The 18,758-nt window shown below is 43.3% G+C and overlaps 1 protein-coding gene across 3 annotated transcripts in view; it reads right to left on the reverse strand.

Moving 5' to 3' along the window:
- PPP1R21 (protein phosphatase 1 regulatory subunit 21) overlaps window positions 1–18,758 on the reverse strand; it is an 85,430-nt gene that overhangs the window by 43,553 nt on the left and 23,119 nt on the right. For all 3 annotated transcript variants that reach the window (XM_002709720.6, XM_089327683.1, XM_089327684.1), the window contains 8 exons: window positions 18,421–18,585; window positions 18,187–18,245; window positions 16,813–16,907; window positions 11,991–12,043; window positions 11,366–11,515; window positions 7,052–7,153; window positions 6,875–6,963; window positions 1,764–1,900 (listed from right to left, as the gene is read on the reverse strand). In XM_002709720.6, the coding sequence (XP_002709766.2) occupies window positions 1,764–1,900; window positions 6,875–6,963; window positions 7,052–7,153; window positions 11,366–11,515; window positions 11,991–12,043; window positions 16,813–16,907; window positions 18,187–18,245; window positions 18,421–18,585 (850 nt within the window). The remainder of the gene's footprint in view (window positions 1–1,763; window positions 1,901–6,874; window positions 6,964–7,051; window positions 7,154–11,365; window positions 11,516–11,990; window positions 12,044–16,812; window positions 16,908–18,186; window positions 18,246–18,420; window positions 18,586–18,758) is intronic.

Here is an 18,758-nt window from a genome sequence, read left to right on the forward strand (position 1 = left end):
ATGAGGGAAACCTGGATTGAGCTCCCAGCTCCTGGTTTCAGCCTGGCCCAACTTCAGCTGTTGCAGGCATCTGGGGAGTGAACCACCAAATAGAAGATCATTGTCTCTTTGCCCTTCAAATAAATTAAATAAAAATATTTTCAAAACCTACAAACTGGAAGTACAGCAAACCATATACCTGATAAAGGACTTGTATGTTAAATACAAAAAACTCTTACAATTCAATAATAAAAAAACAAACAATAGAAATAATAATAATAGAAAAGACAAGCAATAGAAAAATGGAGAAAAGGTCCAAGTGGACATTTCTCTGAAGATACACAAACAACAAATAAGCACATGAAAAGATGTTCAACATCATTAGACATCAGGAAAATGCAAGCTGATACCACTTCACTGAAACCAAAGAGTCACTCAGCAATATATGTCAGCAGAGGATGTATAAACTGGAACCCTCATATTCCACCGGTAGAAATTTTTTAGAAAATTTCTTTAGAAAACAATCTAGGAATTCTTCAAATAGTTAAACATAGAACTATATTACTATATTACCCAGCAATTCCACTCCTTAGGTATATACTCAAAAGATATGAAAATGTATGTCCACATAAAAAACTGGACACAAATAGCTATAGCATCATTATTCAAAACAGCCACTCAACACAGAAGTCCATTACCTGATGATTGGATAAATAAAATGCAGTACATCCATACAATGAAATATTATTCTGTAATAGGGATGAAGGAACAGTACATGCTACAACTTGGGTGAATCAAAAACATTGTGCTAAGTGAAAGAAAACAGTCACAAGAGACCACACCTTATATTATCCATCTGTATGAAATATCCAGAATAAGCAAATCTATAGACAGAAAGTAGGTTAGTAGCTTATTACGGCAAGGGAGAGGCAGAATCAGAGTCTAGAAGGGCAACAGCCACTTTCCAGAGTTTCCATGGTCTAACACTGCCCATGTCAATGGTGTACGTTTCTGTGAACATACTGAAAAAGCTACTGGGATTATGAATGAATGCCTCTAAGTCAGAATCCCGCCCAGACAGAACCATACGGCAGCGCCAAAGGAGCCTTGGTTGGCCTCGGATAGCCAGTCCCCACCGACCCCAACAGTGGCCCGTGCCGCGTGTTCGCCTCGGTGGCAGGCAGCACGCTCCCCACCATGCGTTTAAAAAAAAAAAAAAGCTACTGAACTATATACTTTAAATGAGTAACTTGTATGATACATAAATTCTATCACAAGAAAGCTGTTAAAAAAAAAAAAACATCACAGTACTTTGCCATGATTTCTTACAAACATCATTTAAACTGAGTTCTAATCAGTTACTCAAAAATATTTTTTTTCAAATTAGGCCAAAGAGAAACAAACTATTTTTACTACTAAAGCTCCACTATGGTGCTTGTTGGGAAGTTGCTACAAATTCTTGAGAATTGCCCTTCTGTACTTAAAAAAAGAGGAAGGAAAGAAAGGAAATTCACATTTAGTACATTTCAATGCCTGGTATTCTATCTTCTTAATTTAACTTAATAATTACAACATTCAACTCTATTTTATAAATGGGCAAATAGATGATGCACTATTGGTAATTTCACCAAGGTCATAAATGTGTAAGGAGCCAGAGGATCTGAATTCGAGTTTTTCTGACTCCAGATCATCTCACTTTACCAAGTTAAACCATCTCCCTTTTCCAACTTCTTGTACTCTCAAGTCTTTCTTCAAGCTGAATCATGAGCAACAAACATACTTACTTGGCAAGGCGAGAAGAGCAACGTAAGTCTGCAGCTTCTCAAACACAGCTGTCAGCTTTTTCATGTCCTGGGACAGCTCTAGATTCCTGGCCTTTAGCGCAGATGTGCAAAGCGAGGATTCACATTCTTCTTCTAAACTAGGAATGGGGAGATTTTTTAAGTGAGCATGCTAAGTGATTTTCAATTACCTATTAGAAACCATCTAATGTCTCAAACGACTGTATCCAAGGAGAGGCTGCAGAAAAAGGATTTGAACTTTTTTATACGGCCCCACTTTTTATACCATGATACACACAGCTTCTGCTGCAAATGCCAATGGCGTGACAAAGGACTGCATGAAAGAAAGAATAAGGCATCTGTCCATGATCTTTCCATCCTCAGCAGTACAAAGAATTAAAATATTTTTAATAATTTGAGTATTACAAATCTTTAAAATAGTTACAGGACAGAAATATTTCTAAAAAGAATTAATTAGGGACCAGCATTTGGTGCAGTGGATAAGACCAACATCTGCAATGCCAGCATCTCATGTAGGAGCTGGTTCAAGTGCTGGCTGTTCCACTTTAATCCAACTCCCTGCTAATGGGCCTGGAAAATCAGTGGAAGATGGCCCAAGTACTTGAGGCCATCACCCACATGGGAGACACAGATGGAGTTCCTGGCTCCTGGCTTCTGACTGGCCCAGCCCTGGCCATTGTGGCCATTTGGGGAGTGAATCCGTAGATGGAAGATCTCTCTGATCTCTCTCTCTGTCTAAATCTACCTATCAAATAAATCTTTAAAAAAATAATTAATTAAACTAGAACTGGTATTACTGAAATTGACAGTAGCAGAGACAATCACTACAAAATCTCTTCAGTGTATTTTCAAAAGAAAGATTGGAAAAAACCATCTAGAAGCTCAAATTTAGGCGCATGTGCTGTGGTATTAGCTGGTAAAGCCATCGCCTGCGGTGCCAGCATCCCATATGGGCGCCAGTTCAAGACCTGGCTGCTCCATTTTTTATCCAGCTCTCTGCTATGACCTGTGAAAGCAGAAGATGGCCCAAGTGCTTAGGCCCCATGGGGACCTGGAAGAAGCTCCTGGATTTGGTTCCTAGATTTGGATCAGCCCAGCTCCTGCCATTGCAGCCATTTGAGGAATGAACCAGCAGATGGAAGATGGCTCTTTCTGCTTCTGGCTTTGCCTCTGCCTCTCTTTAAATCTATTTAAATTTATTTCAAATACATAAATAAATCTTTTTTTAAAAGTTCAAATTTAAAAGTAAATGCTTAATATTCATAAACCACATTTTACCACTTTCAGTTTCAAATAGTTAATTTGGAAAACAAGTATAAGATAAAAAATGTGGACTCTAGGCCGGCGCTGCGGCTCACTAGGCTAATCCTCCACCTGCGGCGCCGGCACCCTGGGTTGTAGTCCCAGTTGGGGCGCCGGATTCTGTCCTGGTTGCTCCTCTTCCAGTCCAATTCTCTGCTGTGGCATGGGAGTGCAGTGGAAGATGGCCCAAGTGCTTGGGCCCTGCACCCACATGGGAGACCAGGAGGAAGCACCTGGCTCCTGGCTTCAGATGGGTGCAGCGCGCCAGCTGTAGCAGCCATTTGGGGGATGAACCAATGGAAGGAAGACCTTTCTCTCTGTCTCTCTCTCTCTCTCAGTGTCTAACTCTGCTTGCAAAAAAAAAAAAAAAAAAATGTGGACTTGTGGACTCTGAACAGTATTTATTTTAAGATGTGATGGTAATCAAGTAAAAACAGCTTTTTAGACAAAACTAGAAAAGTTAACAATTATAATCATATCTTTTCCCCTTGCCACTTCTACTATATTTATGAAAGATATTTAACTCAATTTTAAGTCCAGTTACTAGTAAAGAACAGGTCACCTTATCAAAGAAAGGGGTATATAAATTCCTCCAAATTGCCCAGGAAGCATGAGATCCTAGTGAAGGAGGGCTGAAAACATGCAGAATAGAAGAGTCCAGTGAAAGGAACTGTAGATCAAGAAAGGACTTACCCAGTGTTTTTAAGAATGTGATCATGGGGTTGGGCATTGTGGCACAATGGGTTAAGCTACCACTTATGACACGTGCATCCCTTATCAGAGTCAGGATTTGAGTGCCGGCTCCTCTGCTTCCAATCCAGCTTCCCGTCAATGTATCTGTGAAAGCAGTGCTTAATGGCTCAGGTACTTAGGTCCCTGCTACAATGTGGGAGACCTGGATGGAGTTTCAGGCTCCTGGCTCTGACTGGCCCAGTCCTAGCTGTATTAGGCTTATGGGGAGTGAATTAGTGGATAGAAGAGCTTTCTCTTTCACTCCCCTTTCCCCTCTCCCTCTCTCTCTCACCTTGCCTTTCAAATAAACAAACCTTTTTTAAATAAAAAATATAATCATGTAAAGTTAAAATAAACATGTATAACTCTTTCAAGTAGTAAATACTTTTGTAAAAGTTCTTTATTTTATAAAGATTTTATTTATTTGAAGGCAGAGTGTCGCTCCCCCTCTTCGCGGAGGAATGACACAGGACCCCGCGCTGTTCTTTTGTCTGCTCGGCCCTCCCCGGGTTTGCTGCTGGTTCTTCCCGGGTTGGCTACCGACCCTTCCACCTCCGTGGAAGGGCGGTTCCCCCTGCCACATTCCCCACTTCCGCGGGGGAGCGGCACACCGCCGGCCGGCTCTCTCGGGGGCTGCTCAGGTGTTCCTTCAGATAGATTCCCGGTGCATGTTGTCTCTCTCCTCCTTTATAGTCCTCTTCCACCAATCCCAACTCTGCTACCCACACGCCGAGTACGCTGCTCTCCTCCAATCAGGAGCAGGTCCTGCAGCTTGTCAAGTTGGTAAAAGGCAGCTGTGTAGAAGCTGTTTACTCCCTTCTCAGCGCCATATTGTGGGAGAGCAGATGCATACAATAAGTCTTAATTCCAGTAACAGTCTAGTCCGAGTTGCTCCCCACACAGAGTTACACAGAAACAGGGACAGAGAGAGATCTTCCCTCCGCTGATGCACTTCCCAAATGGCCACATGGGCCAAGGCTGGGCCAGGCTGAAGCCAGAAGCCAGGAGTTTCATCTGGATTGCCTATGTGGTTGCAGAGACCCAAGGTCCTGGGCCATCTTTCATTGCTTTCCCAGGCACATTAGCAGGGAGCTGGATTGGAGGTGGAACAGCCAGGACTCAAACCAGCGCCCATATGTGCTGCTGGCATTGTAGGTGGCAGCCTAACCCTCTACACCACAATGCTAGCCCCTATACAAGTTCTTAAATAGATCCTTGGGGCAGGGAATTGGCATAGCAGTCAAGATGTTGCTTGGGATATGGCACAGCTGGCAGCCGCTTAACCTGTTACACTACATCTCCAGTTTTGGGTTTTGTTTGTTTGTTTTTTTGTTTTTTTGTTTTTTTTAGATTTATTTATTTATTTGAAAGTCAGAGTTACACAGAGAGAGGAGAAGCACAGAGAGAGTGAGAGAGAGAGAGGTCTTCCATCCGATGGTTCACTCCCCAGTTGGCCGCAACAGCCAGAGCTGTGCCGATCCGAAGCTAGGAGCCAGGAGCTTCTTCCAGGTCTTCCCATCTGTTTGCAGCTACTGCTTTCCCAGACCATAGCAGAGAGCTGGATCAGAAGTGGAGCAGCTGGCGCCCATATGGGATGCCGGCACTGCAGGTGGCAGCTTTACCTGCTTTACCACAGCACTGATACCCCAACTGTTTGTGTTTTTTTTGTTTTTTGTTTTTTGTTTTTTTTTTTTTGACATGCAGAGTGGACAGTGAGAGAGAGAGACAGAGAGAAAGGTCTTCCTTTTGCCATTGGTTCACCCTCCAAATGCCACAGCCGGCACTCTGCGGCCGGCGCACCGCACTGATCCGAAGGCAGGAGCCAGGTACTTATCCTGGTCTCCCATGGGGTGCAGGGCCCAAGCACTTGGGCCATCCTCCACTGCACTCCCTGGCCACAGCAGAGAGCTGGCCTGGAAGAGGGGCAACCGGGACAGAATCCGGTGCCCCGACTGGGACTAGAACCTGGTGTGCCGGCACTGCGAGGCGGAGGATTAGCCTAGTGAGCCGCGGCGCCGGCCCCCCAACTATTTTTTAAAAGCTAAATCTTATCAAGAAAAGTTTAGGGCCTGTGCTGTGGCGCAGTAGGCTGACGTCCTGGCCTGAAGTGCCAGCATCCTCTATGGGAGCAGATTCGAATCCTGGCTGCTCCACTTCCAATCCAGCTCTCTGCTATGGTCTGGGAAAGCAGTAGAAGATGGCCCAAGTCCTTGGCCCCTGCGCCCCCGTGGGAAACCTGGAGGAAGCTCCTGACTCCTGGCTTCGGATCAGCACAGCTCCAGCCACTGAGGCCAATTGGGGAGTGAACCATCGGATGGAAGACCTCTGTCTCTCTCTCTCTGCTTCTCCTCTCTCCGTGTAACTCTTTCAAATAAATAAAATAAAATAAAATAAACTTAAAAAAAAAAAGTTTAGGTAGAGTCTCAGTAGTTTTAAATCAGAAGTATAAAAACTTAAAAACTAAAATCAAATTTCCAGTTATACGTACAGTTTTCTGCCTTTCCAGAAATATTTAAGATAGAATATTAAAGGTTACTCAGTGACATCCTGTTACAGCTGGAGTAGATAAAGCTTTTGTTTATAACTTTAATCAGTCATCAACAGTAAAAACAAGAATATGCCATTTCAAAGAAACCTAAAGATAATAGATCCAAATGTAGAAGTTAACTGGTAAAACTCTGATATAGCTGTTTACATCTAAACATTTAATAAAAAGCCCAAAGTGAAATATTCCTTTCAATAACTGTGTCATTCACAACTACTGAAAATACTGGTTCTTAATATTCTAGGGTTACAGTAGTAACCACAGAATAAAACTACTGAGAAAAAAAAAAAAAAAAAAAAAAACCAGAGCACATAGACCACAATTCAGCCTTCCTAAATGTATGTTCACGGTGCTCAGTCATGCTATTCCTTTTCCACAAAAGTCCAAATCAGTGGTAGTGCAGAAAGCTCAGCCAGGTCACAAGAGTAGCAGACTACTATTTTCTTAACTGCAGAGTAGTTGGATTCCAGCTACACCACAATTCCCCAGGCTCTCCGGCCTCCCGGGTAAGTACCTTTTTAACTGGTATGGAAGAATCTTCCTAAGAAAACATATGTAGGAGGTTAAGTGCTCTGAGAAAGTTTTCAATTTCACGGTTGTCTCCTGGAAAAGAAAAATAATTACAGAGTTAAAAGTGCTTTGGACAAAAAAGGAAACCCAGCTCCAGAAGTAAAACGAGGAAGACAATTACCAGAACAGTCACAGTATCCTCAGTAATACTCTCAAATAAATGCAGCATTCCGTCCTCCAGAGGGCGGACATAGGACGCGTTTTCATGAAGGTGCTGGGAGAACTAAACAGGAGGAAAGAACTGTGAATCAGATCAGCGGAAAAAACAAACACTAACACATTTGTAAACGGACCCACTGAGTTATACAACTAAATCCTTTCAAAAGCTTTTCTGGAAAGTGGCTTTTACACAGATGCTCCCCTCTAATCGTCCCAGACAATATCCCCCAAGTCGGAATCCCTTTCCCAGTCGAGGAGTGAGAAGAGGGGGAAGGTGACTAACACCAGGCACCAGAGGCAAAGGGCAGGGGATGCTGCAGCACCAGCCAGCACCAGCAGGTCAGCTTCCCTGACCCCTGCTTATGCAGAAGCAGTTAACTCACTGTGGGGGGGGGGGGGGGGGATTTGAAAATCAAGACTGTGAGACAAGACTTTTGTGTTATAGGCCTTATTCTCAAAAATCAAGTCTACTGGGGAGAGTGGTTTCTTACTTTCACTGTATACAATATTTGGGGTTAACAAATTCCAGAAATGTAATTATCATCAACAGGAGGAAATAAAACCTTTATAATTATCACTGATACCTTAGTATTTATAAAGAAGTAATTCAGTATGAAGCACAGATTTACACAGGCATACTTATACATAATTGAAAGTTCATTTTCATTTATGAACCATCTCAGGTATCTAGGTAGTATATAATGGTTCAAATTCTGATTTCTCAGTACATAAAGGTAAAGTTTCATTTTGCAGAAATGCGATTCAACTGACTCCGCTGCAAACTACCCTGAAGTGAGACTCTGGGTAGCTCCATCTCTGGGCTTTAGTCTTCAGAGCTGTAAGTTAAGGTCAACTTTTAAGCCTACAGGGCTACTTTATAATTCCATGAACGAGTTTAAATACTCTAGTCATCTTGTAACAAATGGCTTCTGAATCTCCTTCAACACTATAGACTTACTAGAAAAAGCAAACAGGGCCTTTCCCAGGCCCAAAGGCCAGGGGTGAAATACTGAGAAATAAAGAAGTTCTTCAAAGTATGAAATGTTTCAGGTAAACAAAAATTAGTACATTCGGTTCTCACTGTGTAGATATAATATGACAAGATGTTGAAAGAAAACTCCCATAACAGACTAACAGTATTGGGCAGAAAAATTTTTTTGATATTAAGTATAACTAGACAAAAATGTACAACTTTTTTCTCTCCAGGTTTTCTGAAAGCTTTTTCCCATAGTGATATTAAAAAGGATTTCAGGGTCCAGCGCTGTGGTGTAGTGGGTAAAGCCACCACCTGCAGTGCTGTGCCCTGGCTGCTCCACTTCCGATCCAGCTCTCTGCTATGGCCGGGAAAACAGTGGAAGATGGCCCAAGTCCTTGGGCCCCTGCACCCGTGTGGGAGACCCAGAAGAAGCCCCTGGCTCCTGGCTTCGGATTGGCCCAGCTCCAGCCATTTTGGCCACTTAGGGAGTGAAGCAGCAGATGGAAGAACTCTGTCTCTTTCTCTCTCTGCCTCTCTGTAACTCTTTCAAATAAATAAATAAATCTTTAAAAAATAAATAAAGAGCATTTCAAAGATCCAAAGTCCAATTTTATAAACTTCAAGAGACTTTTGGAGTCAGGCCACCATTGATGAAAACAAAGCACCTACTGAAAGCTTCCTGCATGTGAGGCATAAGGATGGTGCTGAGAGCTGACCTTTAGCAAGTGCTTACTCTGTGCCATGCACTGTTCTTAGGGCTTTACATGTATTATCTAATTTAACTCTCAAACATACACACTATTGAAGCATTGAGAGACTAAGTAAATTTCCTAAGGGGACATAGCTAGAAAGTGGCAGAATTGGACTGCGAACCTGAGAAGTCTTGACTACAGAATCCAAATGTTTGCCACATTAATAGGTACAAAGGGAACCTATGGGCATAAACTCTACTCAAACCGTAGAAGTACTCCATGATGCACAAAAACAGAAAGGAAGAAGAAGCAAGTCAAGCTCAACACATGGCATGACTCATTTCAGATGGCCTTCTTATGGGGCACTTAGAAGACACATCTGTATTAAGAACCCTCAATTTCCTCCCTGTGGGAGCCAGCCTCCAAGAAAGCCCCTGTGAGTCCCACCTCCCAGGATGTTTGGCTTTGTGCACCACCTTACCAACATTGTCTCACGGCTGGTCTGTGTGATGAATGTAATACAACAGAAGTGCTAAGAGTAGCCAGGCTAGGTCATAGCAGGAACTGTGGCTTCCACCTTGTTCTTGGATCACTCACTCGGGGAAGTTAGCTACCATGTCATAAGGACATTCAAACGGCCCTATGGAGAGCTGCATGCATGAGAAACTAAAGCTTCCAGCCAACAGCACTAACTCATCAGGCATGTGGGTGAGCCACCTTGGGCATAAAACTTCCAGCCCCAGTTGAACCTTCAGGTGAATACAGCCCCCGGCGTCATCATGATTGAAATCTTCTATGAGAGATCATAAGCCAGATTTCTCCTGCTCCCAGATAGTAAGTTAGGTCCTGAATTCCCGACCCAAAGAAACTGTGTGAGATTATAAATGTTTACTGCTTTAAACTATTAAGTTTTGGGATAATTTATTACATAGCAATACAAAACTAATATACTTGCTAATATTTATTTTATTCTTTTAAGCTAAATAAAAAACTGCAAGCCACCTTAAAATCTTTTTTAGAGAGGCCAGTGCTGTGGTGTAGCAGGTAAAGCCATCGCCTGCAATGCCGGCATCCCATATGCTCTACTTCCGATCCAGCTCTCTGCTGTGGCCTGGGAAAGCAGTAGAAGATGGCCCAAGGCCTTGGGTCCCTGTACCCACATGGGAGACCTGAAGAAGCCTGGCTCCTGGCTTCAGAACGGCACAGCTCTGGCTGTTGTGGCCAACTGGGGAGTGAACCAGTGGATGGAAGACCTCTCTCTCTCTCTCTCTGCCTCTCCTTCTCGCTCTGTGTAACACTGACTTTCAAATAAATATATAAATCTTTTAAAAAAAAATCTTTCTTAGAATTAGCTGAGGAGAAAAAAGGAAAGAAGCAAAATCTAATAGGCCCTCCAAAAAGCAAATGGATTGAAGGAAGCAATATTTAAACCTCCTATTATTCCTCATTTAAACCTTACAAACCAGGCTGGTGCCGCAGCTCAATAGGCTAATCCTCTGCCTGCAGCGCCAGCACACCGGGTTCTATTCCCGGTGGGGGCGCCGGATTCTGTCCCGGTTGCCCCTCTTCCAGGCCAGCTCTCTGCTGTGGCCAGGGAGTGCAGTGGAGGATGGCCCAAGTGCTTGGGCCCTGCACCCCATGGGAGACCAGGAGAAGCACCTGGCTCCTGCCATCGGATCAGCACAGTGCACCGGCCGCAGAGCGCCGGCCACGGCGGCCATTGAACCAACGGCAAAAGAAGACCTTGCTCTATGTCTCTCTCTCTCACTATCCACTCTGCCTGTCAAAAAAAATAAATAAATAAAAAATAAAAATAAATAAACCTTACAAACCCTGAAAATCCCCTCCAGCTCAACTGGACAAGCAGTATGACTCCTGCTCCAAACCCTAGTGGGAAGAAAAAGACCAACTCTACTCCACAGGTCTTTCTGTTTTCAAATATATCAATGATGAAAGTTACACAGTAAGTACAAACAAGAAGAGAGAAAAATGCCAGCAAAATAAAATGATACCTTTCATCATGTCACCTCTTGGTCAAAACAGTTACAAAGACCTCAAGTCTATAAACAAAGTGAAGGTCTATGCCTGGGCCTGCCCAAAGGGCTCTGTCCTAAGCTGGCACCATTTTCCCCTCTTTTTCAACCTTACCTCCCATTCCTCCCTTCTAGAGACCTCACATTCCATTCCCCACCCCTCCCCCTCCCTCTCCTCTAAACCCCCTAAGCTTTCCTGCTCCACGATTCTGTTTGTCTTTCCCTCCCTCTTCTTCTGAAGGGAAAACCTGAGACTCCTGTCCTGTTTCAAACCTTGCTGACTCTTTGAGGCTCATTCAGATCCCCAAAGAAACCTTCTCAGACACAACCGCTGACAGCAATCTCCTCCGAGATCATCTCCTACCACTCGCTCCCTTTGAGATCTGTCAGCACCCCCCACTCAGTATTGAACTTAAGAATTCCTATTTTTGGAATATTTTGCCTTGAGGGTAAAGATCATGACTTGGCTTTTTCCCATGTAATCCACAGCATTTGCCTGATGCACAGAAATGATCTGAAAATAAACAACTCTCGATCTGTTCAAGGCAACAGAAGGTTTTAGGAGTAAAACTTACCTTTTGATTCAATGGAGATATAGTGTCAATGGCAGAATCAATAGGAAAGATCTGAATCCTCTGTTCTGTATAGGTGTGAAAGTTGAGAAGAGCCATCACCAGATCTTGAACAAAAGCCAGGGCCTGCCCAGCAATATCTCTCATCTTTAACTTTAAAATGAAAAGTATACAGTTAGAGCCAACTATGAAAATATTATTCTAAAACAACTTTCTTAAGTCTGCTTCTAGAGAAAACACTTCAATTCTAGTGTGATTATTCCTTAATTTAAATTCATTCACTTTCACTTGAATTTTAATATTCCCAGCTAACCAGTTTTCCCAAATCCTCCACTTAACCTGACCATTCAAGTGCAAGGTCCAGCAACCTAGAAGAAAGTATAGCTCAAAAAAGGACTGCATTTCACAACACAGTTCAAATGTTATGAGATAAGAAAGACAGCAAAAATCCATACTATTTAATGAATTCAATAAAAAGTTACACAATTTAAAGAAATGTATGAGAAAGTAATATACAAGTTTAACACAACTACTTAGAACAATAAACAGGCCCAAATAACTAAGTGTTGTTTCTGGAAAAGTCTGACATATACATGCTGACAATGAAAACATGCACTTCATGTATTACCTGATGTCTCCTATTGTGGAGTGGAACATTGAGAGCATTATATTGACTGTACTCTACAAAACAAAAATGATGGGTGGTAAGGCTCAAATTTGCAATAACAGAGAAACAACTGCAAAACTGAGTGTTCTGTAGCAAAATCAGCTTTACATAAGGATTTTAAATAACCAGCACCGTAATCACAGTATAGACTACCAAATTTACACAGAATCAGTGGTTTCTCGGATAAAAAGAATTTCTGCTATTTCTTTTTTTAAACTTTAGTATAAGAAAATAAACTATTCCTCGGTTTCTATTCCTAAGAAATCATTTCAAATACTTCTTTGGAGCCTATCAGGATTTCTTAGAAGGCTCAATTCTTGCTGTCATCAGTCATTCTCTCTTCTAAAACAACCCTGCACATGACTGCTACATTATCATCCAAAAACGTTACTGTTTTCCCAACACTACAAACCTGAAAATCCATTCTGCTCTGCTGATGCCAATGACTCAATCCTAATATTCCTGAATGGTTTCCCTCTTTCACAATTCTGCCTACTCAAGGTCTGTCAACAACCTGACAGCTTCCTTAACACCTAGCCTCACACTTCCTCAACCTCATGATTTTAATGATTTTATCTACTCAGGACCCCAACCACTCAAACTTGCTCTCCTTTCCCCATGTCCTTAATCAGAATGAACTTCAGCACCAAAATCTGATTCTGAAAGCTCCCGTGCCACCTCACCCGCTCTCTTACATCTCCCTTGCTTGATCTCCCATCCATCAGCGCCTGTCCCTTCTCTCTTTAGCCCTCTTTCAGCCTTCTTTGTTTTCCTTGCCAGCCTGGTCCATCCCTTCAACAATGTTTTTATACTAACACCAAACCACTACAACGTATCCTGCTTAAACTTCAAGGAAGCTTCAGCTCCACTCAGCACTCCATGACTGCACTGTTGCATCCTTTCATACTTCCCATGAGATCTACTGCCAATCTTTTCCATTTTAAGCCTTCAATATCAGTCCTCCTCTTCTCTTCAGTGTTATGGATGGGATGGCTTCCCTCCTACTATGTCATGAAGACCCCAGCCAAAAACAGAAGGGTTCTTAAATTTCCCCACCTCCATCTCAGACTCCATGGCTCAAATATCCTTGCCTCAGCCAATCTCCTCCTAGGCCCTTAGCAACAGCTTCTGAGTGGGCCAGCGTCCTAGTTCATCAGTTACCTCCTCCCTCCTATCTTCAGCCTCACCTGTCTAGCAAAAAGGGCATTTGTTGCAGACATTTAACTCTGTCTCCACAGTGACTTCTTTCCCCTTGCTTCCATCATACTCAGTTCCCTGCCCTCATCCTCCACTTGCAGTGCATATAACCTTTTCTTTTACTTCAGTCCTCTCTTCTTTTTCCATTCCTTTCATTCCTACAGCTTAAAAATCAACATTGCTGGCCGGCGCCACGGTTCACTAGGCTAATCCTCCGCCTGCAGCACCAGCACCCCGAGTTCTAGTCCCGTTTGGGGCGCCGGATTCTGTCCCGGTTGCTCCTCTTCCAGTCCAGCTCTCTGCTGTGGCCTGGGAAGGCAGTGGAGGATAGCCCAAGTGCTTGGGCCCTGCACCCACATGGGAGACCAGGAGGAAGCACCTGGCTCCTGGCTTTGGATCGGTGCAGCGTACCGGCCGTAGCGGCCATTTGGGGGGTGAACCAACAGAAGGAAGACCTTTCTCTCTGTCTCTCTCTGTCTAACTCTGCCTGTCAAAAAAAAAAAAAAAAAATCAGCATTGCTTTGCCTGCCTCCTCAGCACCCATTTACCTCAAATCCTTGTACCAGCAATCTGGTGAATACCTCCATCCTATATAGAAGTGCTTATCTCAAGAACTAGTAGTCTCCAAACCCATCCTCTCTGAGCCCTCCAGGCAATGTGTAGAACAGACCAGCTCCCTCAAGCTGAAAATACTCCCTCTCCCAGCTTCCTGCCAATACATCCAAGGTCCCTACATAGGCCTCGTTGAATGTGCACTCCTCATTCTCACCTCTCCCAAAATGGAGACGCATCTGTCTTAAAAGATCAACCTCAGTTTCTTTCCCAGGGTCTTCCAGAACATTAAACAACAGAGCCTGTTAGTTCTGTCAGTTGTAGCACCACAATCGTCCCCTTTCACTGTCTCTTCCCTCTCCTTTGCCTCCCTGGAAGGACCGAGCTGCTCTTTCTCCTTCCACAGATCGTCTGCAGCCCCCTGACAAGCCGTGCTCATGCCTCCAAAACAGCACATCAGAACTATCGTTACAACAGTCTTAGCCTCCCTTCTCCCATTCCAAGGCAGTCCACCCTCTGCTGTTAGACTAACCTCGTGAGTACACAAATCTCATTGTGACATTTCCTGGCTCAAACAACAGTCTTGTGAGTGAAGTCCCAGGAACTTGGCTCAGAATTATAGGGTCCAGTTCTACCTCCCCCTTCCCAACTTACCCATCACTGCCCATCACCACATCCCACCTACCCCAGCTTCCTGGTAGACTCACTACTATTCTCAACAACATGGACACTCTGTCCTATACACCACACTCCACGCAATTCCCCGGTTTGTATCCCCTCATCTCTGCTCAGTAAAACCTGTTCACTGATCCAGGGTCAGGTCAAAGCACACGTCTTCCAGCAAGGCTTCCCAAAACAACCCCAGCAGTGATATTTCCTGCCTCGAAACCCTAAGAGGCTCTTTATGGCCCAGGCTAGTACACATTTGAGATGTTTTTATAGCTATCTGTGCTCTACTACACTATCAATTCCTTATAGGTAGAGATTTTTGTCATAAATTTTTGCATCCCCTGTACCACCAACCCATCTAGGCACCAGCAAATGACCAGGACTAAGAAGCAATAACCCATATGTGGTGTGATAATGACCTGAAACCAGGTGACAAAAGAAGGATAAATCCACAAGGAAATTATTAGAACCTGATGATTCACTGATACAAAGATTTTAGAGAAAATGAAACGTAAAGGTTTCGAATTCAGCATGTCAAAGTGTGCCAGTGTTATTTACATTTTTGTAGAAGCTAGAAACAGATGTCTTTTTAAAAGGGGAATTTAGGTTTTCAATACAATAATGACATATTCTTGATTTTAGGGTAAGATCAAACTGCTATTTTTCATTAATTTCTTTTCTTTCCTGTTGTTTTGTTTTCAGATCTTCCCCAAGAAAAACTGAGAAGCAAAAAACTGATTTCAGGCCAGTGCAGTGGAGTGGCAGGTTAAGCTGAAGTCAGCAATTACCAAAGCGCTGGTTCAGGTCCCAGCTGCTCCACTTTTGATCCAGCTCCCTGCTAATACGCCTGAGAAAGCAATAGAGGACAGCCAAAGTACTTAGGCACCCACCACCCATGTGAGAGACTTAGATGGTGTTCTAGGCTCCCGGCTTCAGTGTGGCCCAGCCCCAGCCATTGCATCCATTTGGGAGTTAATCAGTATATGGAAGATTCTCTCTTCTCTCTCTCTCTCTCAAATAAACAAATAAAATCTTAACAAAATTAATTTCAACCATGATTATAGAAAAAGGAAATATGTATCATTTGAATGTAAGTTCCAAAATCTAATCAAATATTTGCTTTGCTTTCAAAGAACCTTTTCAAATTTTTGTCTAAAGATTACACAATTGGCAAATGATGTTCTGTCTTTTTGAAAAAGTTTGATTTTGCTGCTCTTGGGAGTAGAGATTACCAGACCATACCCAGGATGCATAGGAAGCAGGGCCTACCCAAGTCACTTCCTTCTATCACTGGGGATTGACCAAGAGGCAGGGGATATCAGACGGAGGCGATCCACCTCCCACAGTTAGCCCTACAATGAGCAACAACTTTTCTTACATAAATAGTCAACTACTGGCCAGCGCCGCGGCTCACTAGGCTAATCCTCCACCTAGCGGTGCCGGCACACCGGGTTCTAGTCCCGGTCGGGGCGCCAGATTCTTTCCCGGTTGCCCCTCTTTCAGGCCAGCTCTCTGCTGTGGCCAGGGAGTGCAGTGGAGGATGGCCCAAATCCTTGGGCCCTGCACCCCATGGGAGACCAGGATAAGTACCTGGCTCCTGCCATTGGATCAGCGCGGTGCGCCAGCCGCAGCGGCCATTAGAGGGTGAACCAATGGCAAAGGAAGACCTTTCTCTCTGTCTCTCTCTCTCACTGTCCACTCTGCCTGTCAAAAAAATTTAAAAAAAAAAAAAAAAGTCAACTATTTTATGTGCAGGTTGTTTTTTAAGTTTGGATATGATGAATACATGCAATCAAAAATTATGGATTTGGGCTTCTTCAAAGAAGACTGGCTTTGGAGTAGCTATATGACAATTTTAAAACTCCCTATAAGGGGCTGGCAGTGTGGCACAGTAGGTTACTCCTCTACCTGAGGCACCGGCATCCCATATGGGTGCCAGTTCTAGTCCCGGCTGCTCCACTTCCAATCCAGCTTTCTGCTATGGCCTGGGAAAGCAACAGAAGATGGCCCAAGTCCTTGGGCCCCTGCACCTCTGTGGGAGACCCAGAAAAAACTCCTGGCTCCTGTTTTCAGATTGGCGCATCTCTGGCCATTGCAGCCATTTGGGGAGTGAACCAGCGGAAGGAAGACCTTTCTGTCTTTCTCTTTGTCTCACTGTTTGTAACTCTACCTCTCAAATAAATAAATGAAATCTTAAAAAAAAAAAAAAATCCCTATAAAACAGGAGAGTCAGAGCTGATCAAAAGAACAAAAAGAATGCAACCCTCCATTGGACAAATTAAATTTTTTGCCTAGCAGATTATTATAATCAGTTGGCTACCACAGAGAGATTCAAAGTTACAAATAATGGAAACACAATACCTACTTGTATCATTAAAAGGTACTTTTTCATTGATGATTGATAAGGATTCCTCTAATCTACCTGACAAATCTTCATGAAGATTCTTTAACTGTAATTGACTGAAAGAAAAAAATACAAAACTAGATTATCACCAATCAGACACTGAATCCTCATTTGATTACTAACTCACCAGCTGGTACCAGGCTTTCAGAAAACTGGGATAAACTTCGTGGAAAGTTGTTAAAAGAAACATAAGAAAACACCAAGTCTCAGTACCAACGCCCCTGAGACTTCTGCAAAGTTATGTGTAGATCCAGAATTTATCACAGTACCAGAACTATATAAATATATATCCACAAACTCAAAGTAACCTTAGAGTCACTTCAAAATCATAAGTTTTCTCTGTATGACATAAATATTCAAGAATAACTGTAACTGTAAATTTTTTTAATATTATCTGATATTCTTTTCCCTGGAACCCAAAAGCTAATAATTTCTGATTTTTAATCAATTAAGGGCAGCAATATACACTGAAATAGTGTGCAATTCTACTAATACAATTAAATTGAAATAAGAAATTTGTGTGATGGATCCTATTAAAACCTAAAATATTAAGTTATGTACCAAATAAATTGCTGGAGTCTGCCTTTATCACACATTACTAAGTAACAGTTTAAGTTTTAGAAATCTTGGGGCTGGTATTGTGGTATGGCAGATTAAGCCTCCACCTCTGATGCCAGCATCCCACAGGGGCACTGCTTTGAGCTCCAACTGCTCCCCTTCCAATCCAGTTCCCTCCTAATGCACCTGTGAGAAGTGGTGGAAGATGGCCCAGGTATCTGGGCACCTGCAACCCACATGGGAGACCCAGAGGAAGCTCCTGGCTCCTAGCTTTGGCCTGGCCCAGCCCTAGCCGTTGCAGCCAGCTGGGGAGTGAACCAGCAGATAGGTGCTCACCTCTCTCTCTCTCTTCCCTTCTCTCTCTGTAACTCTGGCTTTCAAACAGATAAATGACTCTTTAAATTAAAAAAAAAAAAAAAAGATTTAGAAATCTCCTAATTAGGTCACATAACCTGTATCTTATTCAGAATGTACCATGACAAAGCTGGCATAGGGATTATTAGTCATTTTTTCCTCTCTTTAGGGTAGTATGAAACAACAAGTATGAAATCTTCAGTGCAGCAGCCCCAGAACACCATCTGCCACAGCCCAAAACACATGCAGGCCGAGGACTAATGCCTAACGTGCCGTAAGACAGAGATCCCAGAACTGAAAAGGACCCTGGAGAGTTCCTACTTATTTCAGCAGAGGCATAGTTAACACAGAGGAGCTGCTAACACCAAATCTCAGGTCCTGTGAGTCTTACATCAGGGCCCCTGGGATCCCGCTTCCACGTACCATTCTTCTGTCCGCAGTCGACATTCCTTGGCCTCCTTTTCTAGAGTCTGAGATTTTATCTAAATGAGAAGGCAAAGAAAGGCACATGGCTCAGGCTAGAAATGGGAGCATACCTAGAGCCACTGCAGGCAATTCTTCTGCCTGGAGTGGCTCACCATGTTCCATAAAGCACACAGATGATTTACAAAAGCTTTAGCTACTTTTTAGCTTGCTCTCACAAACAGTGGTGCTTACCTCCAGTTTAGCTTTGTCATTCTGCAGTTTCTCAATGGTTTCCATGTACTTCCGAGTCAGGCCATCAACCACAGCTTGGTGCTGGGCTGCTTCTGTCTCCAGGGTGGCCAGCCGACTCCTCAGCTCAGCTTCCACGTGCTTGTGCTGCTCATCGGCTTCAAAAAACTGAAAAGAAAAGGCCATTTTCTCTTCTCTCACTATCCTAACACATACAAGTGACAGAACAACAGCAGAGACTCACTGAGCAACTCCCGCTGTGCTCAACCCACTCGGCATCATCTCATTTCACCCCCACAGTGTAGCAGAGGTGTTACTATCGATCTTTCTTTTACAGATGC

Source organism: Oryctolagus cuniculus, chromosome 2 (assembly GCF_051225735.1).
Source record: "Oryctolagus cuniculus isolate XC-2025 breed Fujian yellow rabbit chromosome 2, ASM5122573v1, whole genome shotgun sequence".
Lineage (NCBI taxonomy): Eukaryota > Metazoa > Chordata > Mammalia > Lagomorpha > Leporidae > Oryctolagus > Oryctolagus cuniculus.